At 42.5% G+C, this 10744-nt stretch overlaps 1 protein-coding gene across 1 annotated transcript; it reads left to right on the top strand.

Moving 5' to 3' along the window:
* The first annotated feature begins 258 nt into the window (after positions 1-258).
* Positions 259-9246, top strand: LOC148047045 (vomeronasal type-2 receptor 26-like). The gene is made up of 3 exons (XM_087707700.1): positions 259-741; positions 6381-6441; positions 8342-9246. Exons 1-3 carry the CDS (start codon positions 259-261, stop codon positions 9244-9246), a joined length of 1449 nt encoding a protein of 482 aa, XP_087563826.1.
* Positions 9247-10744: the final 1498 nt, after the last annotated feature.

Below are 10744 nucleotides of genomic sequence, written 5' to 3'. Positions count from 1 at the left end.
TTCCACCCAATGCTCCCCAGAGAAGGGATCGAGTATCCAGCAATTGTCCAAGTGCTTCTCCATTTCAGATGGACCTTGATTGGTGTCTTTGCTATAGACTCAGAAAATGGAGAGAATTTCATGAGGACTTTTATTCCTATGCTTGTCAGGAATGGAATTTGTGTTGTCATAGCACCAAAGTTCTCAGAAACTACAATTATACCAGAACTCAGGGATGGCCTCACTAAGTGGAGACAAGTCAATGTCTTTGTTAACTTCATGGAACGCCAATCCCAACTGAACCAAATTATCCCTTTCTATGTAGCAGTTGAAGTTATTCCAGGACCCATTGAAGGGAAAGTCTGGGTCACTGCAGTCGTGGGGGGAATGATAGTGACAAGGGATAAGGTTTACAAATACAACCATAGTATTTGGTACTTCCGCCTTCAGAAGAAGAAACCCGCAAAAGATGATGCCTATGAACCCAAAATCTTTCTAGACCACCAATTTCCAAATGGGTATTTTCACTGTTCCTTTTCAAAGAATGTCTTTTCTGTCAAAGAGCGGAGAAGATGCATGCAGAAAGCTCCAGTGAGGATCCATGGAGAAAGGAGCAATACACAAATCCTAAATGACAGGTTTCTTTACACTCTCATTCAGACTCTGGCTCATATCTTAGATGCTGCCTATTCCTCCAAATATAGAAAGAGAAGCAAGGAGGGCAAAGAGATATTGGTGGCTCCAAAACTGCAGCCGTGGCAGGTATGAGCTCCCAACAAAGATTCCATGAGAAGGAATCCAAAGCAGAAGGAAGGGAACCTTCTCAACCTCTTTGAGCTATAAAATGCCAATAGGATTGGTCAATCTAATCACTCAAGAGATAATGTTTCAAACAATGGGCATATTTGATAGATGTGTTCTGACATGAAAAAAAACCTACTAAATATAAAAGTCATGTGTGCATCTTTAAATACAGTCATGTACAGTATGTATTGATTTGAGATTAATAGAATAGAATTTGAAATTCATACATCCCTGAGACCATCTATCCTGACTCTTCTTAGAGGACTGGAGACTAAAACATATGAAGAACGGTTGCAGGAACTGGGTATGGCTAGTTTAAGAGAAAGAAGGACTAGGAGAGACATGATAGCACTGTTCCAATATCTCAGGGGTTGCCACAAAGAAGAGGGATTCAAGCTATTTTCCAAGGCACCTGAGGGTAGAACAGGAAGCAATGGGTGGAAACTAATCAAGGATAGAAGCAACTTAGAATTAAGGAGAAATTTCCTGACAGTGAGAACAATTAATCAGTGGAACAGCTTGCCTCCAAAAGTTGTGAATGCCCTAACATTGGAAGTTTTTAAGAAGATGTTGGATACCCATTTGTCTGAAACGGTATAGGGTTTTCTGCCTAGGCAGGGGGTTCGACTAGAAGATCTCCAAGGTCCCTTCCAACTCTGCTATTGTATTATTTTTCTCTAAAGGGATCCCATCTAAAGCATCTCTGTCTGGTGTCTTCTATGTCTTTGCATTAAGGCACCCAGTAAAGGGAGATTATTTGCATACTGACACCAACCATTTTATACCTCTGAAGGATGGAAGGCTGAACCCAACCTTGAGCTGGGTCAGGATTGAACTCCAGGCTGTGGGCATAGTTTGCCTGAAACATTGCATTCTAACTGCTGCTCCACCAGGGCTCAAATTTTCAGTGACTGGAAGAGAGTTTTTATCTCCCTTCCCCAACTCAGAGATAGTTTCAGCTGGAAAAGGTCTTCCCAGATTCTTTTTTATTGTCAGCTCCAATATAAACTAGAAATGAGATATTTTTCCCACTGGATTTTACTTATGTATCTCTCCTTAAAGGAAACAATAAATAGTTTGCAAGCTTGTTATTTTTAAACAAAGTCCAAATTCCTTTGTCTAAGACTCCATGCAACTCTTGCGTAACAAAATCATGATTTATTAATCTGACCTACCTCTTTTAATGAAAATGTAGACAAATAAATTATCAAAGAATTTAAGGAAGTTTTTAACCACTGAACAATCATAGCATCCAACCCGCACTTACAAAGGTCATCACATCAGAAAATAATTTATTAATACTTTGAAGAAATTAAGTTATATCACAAGCATTCCCACAATCTATTAAGTGGGATATGTGGAAATGATGCTTCGGGTACCACAGGAGGGATGCTACTTACAGAATGAACAGCTGGGGAAAATTTTGCAGTTGCATAATGGTTAAAAAAAAACATGAGCAAGGACCCCCATGAAATTTTTCAGGCTCTTAAAAGAGATGGTGGGAGATTTGTACTTTCAGACTTGGAAAATGTTTGTTAATATAACCTTTCAATAAAGTAGACCAAAAGAAGATTCTGTTAATGTAGCTTTAAAATAAAGTAAATAACCTTATCTGGTTGTCTTTCCCACCTGAGAAAATATTAGCCTGGAAATCCCAAAGATGCTTTTTCAAGAGGCAACTGGACTTTCTGGTTGTTATTTGAAAACGTTTCACTTCTCATGCAAGAAGCTGCTTCAGCTTTTTGGATGAGAAGTGAAATGTCTTCAAAGAAAAAACAGAAAGTCCAGTTGCCTCTTGAAAAAGCACCTTTGAGACAGCCATGACTGGGATGGCTAACAATCTCCATAGACGTTAGACTGGAATATCTCTTCTTTGGAGATTTATGCTTTCTGCGAATCACTGTTGTCTTGAATGACTGAATAATTTTCTGTTGGCTATTGTTTTTTTCAAGTTATAGTACAGTATAGCCTTGATTGTCATTGTACAAGATAAACAAAACAAAATTACTTATCTGTTGCTGGAGAATATTTTCTATAGTTATCGTGTTTTGTTAATTATTTATTTGGTCAACATATATTTGAGAAACTTTGCCAAAACTCTTTTAAAGATTGTAGTAAGATATGGTGTCCTGCTTCAGCATATTTGCAAGTTAGAAAACTGTAGAAGAAGCATTCATGTGCAAAAAAAGCTTTTTGGGGTAAGAAACTAAGATTTCTACTTTTAAAATTCTGAGATGCTTCCATTTCAGTTCCATCCCTTTCTGAAGAAGAATGAGTATTTCAATCTTTCTCAAAACAAACTATACTTGGACCAAAATGGAGACATAGTATCAGATCTGGACATCTTAAGCTGGATAATTCTCCCCACGAAGGATCCCATCCACGCACAACTGGGGAGTTTTGAAAGACAGATATTGAATATCAATAAATATGCTCTTTTACAGTTAAAGTTGCGTAACAAGGTTGGTGAAATGCTGGTGTCTTTTCTCTATTTTCCAAATAATAAGGACACATGTTATGTTGACTAGACCTAGTTTTAATATGGATGACTTTCACTGAGAATTCAGTGTGAAGTATAGAACCCTCATATCAGGAGTGTTCAAACTTGATTTCATTGAGGTCCGCATCAGGGTTGTGTTTGACCTCAGGGGGCCAGGGTGGGCATGATCAGCTTGACATCACTTGTGTCAGGGGCGCCTGTAGTGGCTTGAACACTCTGCCAGTGAAAAAGGGCTCCTGATCTCCATTTTCAGCTGCAATGGCCTCCTACAACCCTCTACAAGCAAAAACAGAGCTCGAGAAGGTCACGGACAGCTCTCATGAGCTCCATTTTCTCTGGCAGAGGCTCTGTGGGCCGTTCCTTCACTGTTTCTAGAGCGGCCCTGCAGGCCAGATCTAAGCACCCCGTGGGCCGGATCTGGCCCACAGGCCTTGAGTTTGACACCCCTGCCTTATAGATTTCTCAGGTGGCTTGAGAGTCATCAGTACTCCTGATCATGGATGTTCTTCCTACACTATAATAAGAAACACTGCTTTAGGATGATTAATGGGATGTTCAGTGACTATATTTTAAGAAATGGATCATGACCCTTCTGTATACTCTCTGCAATCTGGGATCTTCATGAAATGTGTGAGAGTCCCTCAATTGCTGTAGATTGTAGTTCTGATAGATTCATTTGTTTCTTGGGTACATTTACCAAAGGAGAAAAGAATTATGTAAACCAACATTCAAATTCAAGATTGGAATGAATCCAATCAAAATGAATAACGACTAGATGGAAGTCTTGATGGACCCAGCGAGAAACAAGCTTTGGCATTAGGTTCACCATGGCCTGCTTGGTGACAGTGTCTGCCGAAAGGGAAGGTCCATAGTCTGTGATGTTTTTAAATAGACCAGACCTGGTCAGAATTCTCCATGGATCACTTTCACCCCACTGGGATAGGGCAATAGGCCTTCTGCTCTTAGGAAGGAAGTCCAAGGCACTGAATTCATAATAATAAAGACTGATCTGTTATGAGACTCCTTGACCCAGAAAACTGAAGAACTGAACCAAAGAAAGCCCTTCCTGATATTTGAAATAATGAGATATATTTTGAAATGCTACTTAGACTTTTCCTTTGGATTGTAAGAGGGCACTTCATTTGAAAAGAGAAAGAACCTTTTCTTGGATACTTAGCTGGGACATAGAAATATCCCATTCCAATACAGTGTTCTTAATTACAACCCACGCACTCCAGCTAAAAATTCCTGTTTAAGGGATATGTACTCATGACCTCATCTCCATTTCAATTCATTACAATTCTACATATAGTGATCTTTGATCTTTCTTCACTAGCATAGCAGCCAAATACATTGAATAAATAAATACATAAATAAATGAATGCTGTCTCCTTGAAGATTGACAGCCCTACCTACTTTGTAAGGAAATTTTCCTTTCTATCTCAACTATTTCCCTAAATTGGAATGGTTTTGAAATATTTTATATAACCCAGAAAAAAATCTTTCAGATCCTACTGGTCAGAGATTTCTTTCTTCATTATAGTTTTATTCTATTTTAATAAATCAATAATAAAAGTTTTAGAACAATTTTTCATTTTTTAATTAAATTTTAATTCAGTTCTAAAATTGAATATCACTAGATCATCATACTTTAAGATCATGGCCATAAGATGAATGGATGAATGCATGTCAATATAGAAAGGAGGAACCCACTGGTTGTCACTCAAAATCATGAGTGATTAATCGTCACTCGCTTTAATCTTTTCTCAATTCCATTCCTTTAGATTTGATTAAGCAGAATGGTACTTTCTTACAATCTGATATGCCAGAAGCAAAAGGGAAGAACTAAATGTAGACTCTGTCAGTAGTTGTGTTTCTTCCAACTATTTGGAACTTATTTGAGATTTCATATTTACGTAACTGAAGCTCAGAGACAACTTGGCTAATACTCATGTTGACCAAATCTGTCAATGGATGATGAGTCCAAACACATTTTTGTGTGCCTTGTTTTTCTTCTTAGTCTCTGCCTCAATCCAAATGTGTGGAAAATTGTCACCCTGGATTTGTCAAGAGGGCTCGCGAAAGAGAGCCAGTTTGTTGCTATGACTGTGTTCCTTGCCCAGAGGGGACCATCTCTACTCAGGAAGGTGGGTAACCCTGGAGGACAAGATATTGGATTCAACCACAGCACTGTGGTTGTCTTGGATTTGGGGATTTGGAGTGGGAGACATTGATTTGCAATGGGTTTCCTTACTTATTCTCACACTTTACCACTGTTACATTTATATATGTGTTCATTTCTCCATTTTTATTATTGTAAGTTGCCTACAGTACACCCACAGCAAGATAGGTAGCAAATAAAGTTAACAAAGAAATAAATAAATCTGTATGCCATTTGTGGGCAGGCAGGATATGCTGTTGTTGTGCTGGATGAGCACCTGGAAGTTGTATGGATCTGGATGGGAAGGATTCGACTTCAACTGAACCTGGGCACATTAGTGTGTCTTTCTGTTTTTGGCCCCCAAGAGACAAGTAAAAAAGCATCCCTGACTCTGAATGGAATGTCACTCCCCTGGATGGCAGTGGTTCCCAATATGAGGTTCCTCCTCGATTCATGGCTACAGTTGATGAGCAGGTGGAAGCCATCCCTAAAGGGACATTCACAGAGATTCTTCTTTGCCCTTACCTGACCTGCCTTATTCTTTTCCTCTTTGAATTATTGCAGTTGCTATACATGGGTCCGTTCCTGAAGACCACTTAGAACAGTGATGGTGAACCTTTTTTGGCTCGCATGCCAAAAGTGGAGGGAGCAAAGGGGGTCATGCACAGGCGTGCCACACACCCATATTTATATGGGCATGACCCCAGCGTGCATGGATGCACAACCAGTGCTCCTCCCAATTTTTGGCATTCTTATTTTGCCCTCCCCAGGCTCCATAGGCTTTATAGGAGCCTGGGGATAGTGAAAACAGCTCCTCCCAGAACTTTCCTGAAGCTTCCGCAGCACGAACAACCAATCCTACGGGCAAACCGGAAGTTCAGGAACAGATTTCTGGGTTGTTCATTACCACCAGTTTTAGCGCTCCGGATCTTTCAGGGAAGACTCCTGGAGATCCCTGAATGCTCCGGGGAGCTCAAACTGGCCCTACGAGCAAACCGTAGGTCTGCTCCCAAACTTCTGGTTTCCCTATAGGGACGGTTTTTCACATTCTGGAGGCTTCAAGGAAGCCCCAAGTGGCTGAAAAATGGCCCCAAAAGAAGGCTGAAGTGAGCTGTCTAGTGTACACATGCGTGCTGGACAGTTGACAGGGCAACGCCTTGCATAGGATGATGAGACGTCCTGCATTTGGCAGGAAAGCCACGCCTTTTCATAATTTTTCCCGCATCCCAGGGCATTATCAAAATATCCCACTTTAATTTTGCCGTATTCTTGCTCGCTCTCCCACCAATTCACTGGGCGGGGTACTGTAGCGAGTTAGCGGGCGGATGGGCGGGGAGCGAGTAAGCCACTTATTTGTTCCCCTGCCCATCCGCTGCTGCTCGCATGGGCGGGGTGTAGCGAGTGAGCGGGCATTTGGATGGGGAAGCGGCTTGCCTTTCCAGCCCCACTTCCACCCGGACAAGCCATGGGAAAGCCTCCGCCTCTCCGAAAAGAACCACCTGTGTGTGTGGCCCTTGGAGGGGTCTGGAAGCGGAGCCTTTCCCCAAGCATCCCTCACGCACTTCGGAGGCCGGCGGGCGAGGCGAGCGCAGCGGCCGGAGACTCTCCCACGGGACCACTGTTCCCAAGACAAGAAAACACCGCGTAGCACTTTTTAACTCCCGCACAGCCACAATGATTTGTTGTGATGAGCACGGGGCGACTGGATTGACGGTAAGCCCCCGCCACTACCAGACTAATTGCTGCTGCCTCCTCCTCCTCTAACAGCACCGCTGGATTTGCTGTGGTGAAGTCACCAAAGCTCCCACCGTGCTTTTGAGGAGCCTTGAGGCCACGGGAGCCAGTAGGAAGGCGGCGGAGGGGTGGGAGCAGGAAAAAAGGCCCGATGGCTCCTCAAAAGCACGGCAGTGGAGGAGGGGGCAGGGCAGGGGTAACGCGGTGCCCAGCTCAGGTGCTCCGAGCGGAGGGGTAGGAAGCACCACTGCTGCCATGGGCGGGAGCTTTGGCGGCTTTACCTCAGCGCCTGGCGGCAAAAATTTTAATCAAGAACACCCCCCCACCCCGCCCCGCCCGCCAATGGTGTCCCGCTTTACCATTTTTAAAATCTGGTCACTTTAGCCTTGCGTGACCTGACAAATGGCTCCGCGTGCCACCTGTGGCATGTGTGCCATCAGTTCGCCTCATGGACTTAGAACATACAAATGATCCAGACTGCAATGGCAGGGATGTTATTGGTTTTCCCTATATTCAACCGTACTATGTGAGCTTTACAGGCTCATAGTGTTTCTCCAAGTACAATTCAAATCACTTTAAAGCTGCATTTTGCACAGAATCAAAATATCAGTCAGCCTTTTTGTCCCTGAGGTTATCTGCTTGTTCCACTAGAGCAAGTATAGGAGGCATGTTCCAAATCCTTTCATAAAACAAGGCTACCCTGTTTTATGAAGACATGTTCTTGGAAGCCTAACTTTTCTGTTGCATTTCCTGCAGTATTAATCAACTCCCTCCTTGAATTCCAAAGGGCCCAGACTTCTCTAAAATTCAGGAGACCTGTTTCTTCTCTTCACCATTGGGATATTGTTAAGTTATTGTAGGAGAAGAATATGCTGGATTGCATTAGTGAAGGGTTGTTGTGCATCAACAAATTGTAGTTTGGGTTTATTTTTTCTGCTTGTTGTTGGTACAGTTGTATATATTGGGTGGTCTTTTTGCTGGACTTTTAGCTGCCCTAAGAGAGGTATAAGATAATCAGTCAGACAAATGTTTTATATATATATGCAGACTCCTATTGACCATTTAGTATGGCACTTTCTTGTCTCTCCTGTAATCCAAAGAAAGTATTTATTGAAATGCAGAGGGAGACAATATAAAAGAAATATTTCTTTCTTTTTTCTCAGATACAGAAAAGTGCATCAAATGCCCAGATGATCAATATCCAACTGAGAACAGGGTCCAATGTATCCCGAAAAGGATAACCTTTCTGTCCTATGAGGAACATCTGGGTATCATCCTGGTCTCTTTTGCCCTACTCTTGTTCTTAACTACAGGATTCATTTTAATCATATTCATTAAATACCTAGAAACTCCCATTGTCAAAGCCAACAACCGGGACCTCTCCTTCATCATCCTGGTCTCCCTGATGCTTTGCTTCTTGTCCTCTTTTTTCTTCATTGGACAGCCAAGGAAAGCCACCTGTCTTCTCCGACAAACAGTGTTCAGCATTGTCTTCTCAGTAGCTGTATCTTCTGTGTTGTCCAAAACAATCACAGTGGTGTTGGCTTTCCTGGCCACAAAACCAGGGAACAAAGTGAGAAGATGGTTGGGGAAGAGCTTGGCCAACTCCATCATCCTTTCTTGTTCTGCTGTCCAAATTATCATCTGCTGCATTTGGCTAGCAGTTTCACCACCATTTCCTGACTCTGACCTCTACTCGCAGCCTGGAGAGATCATCCTTCAATGCAATGAAGGTTCTGTCATCATGTTTTACATTGTCCTTGGCTATATGTGTTTCCTAGCTGCCATTTGCTTTATTGTAGCTTTCCTGGCGAGGAACCTCCCTGGGGCCTTCAATGAAGCCAAGCTGATCACCTTCAGCATGCTGGTCTTCTGCAGTGTCTGGGTCTCCTTCCTGCCCACCTACCTGAGCACCAAAGGGAAATACATGGTAGCTGTTCAGATCTTCTCCATCTTAGCCTCCAGTGCTGGACTGCTGGGCTGCATCTTCATCCCCAAGTGCTATATTATCATCCTGAGGCCAGACCTGAACACTAAGGAACATCTGACGATAAAAGTTGGGAAATAACATTAACATTCTTTCTTAGATTCATGATATTTATTTTTTCATTGCAGTTATTATTTGCTTATACACTTCCTTTGCATCAATTTGACAAATACAATGATTTAAAAACAAGAAAAAAAACTTACTGGAAAAAAAAAACTGCTGAACACAGGGGTGTCAAACTGGCAGCCCAAGGGCCAGGAATGAATAAATTGACTATTAAAATCAAGAAGGCTTTGAATACTTTTTCACGTGGGATTTGTTTTATCAATTGCTACCTGACAGAAACAGCAATTAGAAATCTAAAAGTATGAAAGAAAACACCAATTATGTAAGGAAAGGTCACTAAAATGTATAAGGAAATATTATTAGTGCTTGATCATTAGTAATGTTTAGATAACTGAGGGAAATTACACATGCACACACACAAACTATGACATTGCCAGGAAAACTCCCAAAAATAACAATTTCCCCCCAAAAGACTGCAAATGAAACCAGTTGTTTTCCCTAACCCTAAGAACAGGAAAGACAAAGCCACTGGAATAAAAACCATCAAAGCATTGTGGGAAATTATAAAGGACAGTGCCAGGAAGCTCACAGAACCAGCAGCCACCTCACAATTACCAAGGATATCACACAGAAACACACAAAATCTGGCAAAGCTGCCTTGCACCAACCTGACCTGCCCATAGAAAAGCAGCCACCTTGAGACACATAAACTATGCACCCACCTATACACTTAAAAGCAACATATTGCATCACAAATAAAACATTTGCAAAAAAGAATAACATTTCTTGTAATAAACATTCTATAAACAATAAATAAATAAAAACTCCCTAAAAATAATTTTAAACCACCACGTTGAGAGAACACCAAAGGACCCCACAGTCCTCTCTCTCGTTAACTTTTTCCTTTTTGTCCTATCTTTCTCCTCCTTCCCCCCCAACCCCACTCCCTTCTACCACTGATGATGTTACCTAGTTTGGTAATGAAATGTCTGTAAGAAAACCACCAAGCTCAAAACGCAGCAAGGATCCCACTATCCCCCACCTCCTTTTTCTCCATCTCTTTCTCCTTTTTGTCCTTTCTCCTCCTTCCCCCCCAACCCCACTCCCTTCTAGCACTGATGATGTTACCAAATTTTGTTGATTACCCCCATGCCTGCGCCCCTGCTTTTTGGTGGCCTGGCATCTTGGGTAAGTCTGGGGACCTTGCAAACTACTTGCAAGGTCCCAGAACTTGTCAGAGATGCCAGCCGTGCTGCATAAGCTCCAGCCCGGGTGCCCATACTTTTTGGCACCATGGAATCTTGGGCAAGTCCGGGGACCTTGCAAAGGCCTTGTGAGGTCCCCGAACTTGTGAAAGACGCTGGCTGAGCCACATAAGCTCCCGCCCCCACCCCCGTGCCCATGCTTTTTGGTGGCCCTGCGGCCCTGCTCTATAAGTGAGCACAGGATCCTTGCAAGGCCGCAAAAGGTCACTGGACTTGCTTATAGTTCAGGGCCGTGGCAGGCTGCTCCA

The sequence above is a fragment of the Thamnophis sirtalis genome, unplaced genomic scaffold, assembly GCF_051295495.1.
Source record: "Thamnophis sirtalis isolate CommonGarterSnake01/CBP01778 unplaced genomic scaffold, rThaSir2_p1.2 scaffold_3, whole genome shotgun sequence".
NCBI lineage: Eukaryota > Metazoa > Chordata > Lepidosauria > Squamata > Natricidae > Thamnophis > Thamnophis sirtalis.
The sequence above is the reverse complement of the archived record's forward strand: the minus strand, read 5'-3'. Positions and strand labels throughout refer to the sequence as shown.

Excerpts from the sequence above, each read along its gene's own strand:
- LOC148047045 (XM_087707700.1), top strand. The coding sequence starts at position 259 with ATGGAACGCCAATCCCAACTGAACCAAATTATCCCTTTCTATGTAGCA. Across the intron at positions 742-6,380 it reads CAAAACTGCAGCCGTGGCAG|GGAAGACTCCTGGAGATCCC; the intron begins GTATGAGCTCCC and ends CGGATCTTTCAG. Across the intron at positions 6,442-8,341 it reads ACTGGCCCTACGAGCAAACC|ATACAGAAAAGTGCATCAAA; the intron begins GTAGGTCTGCTC and ends CTTTTTTCTCAG.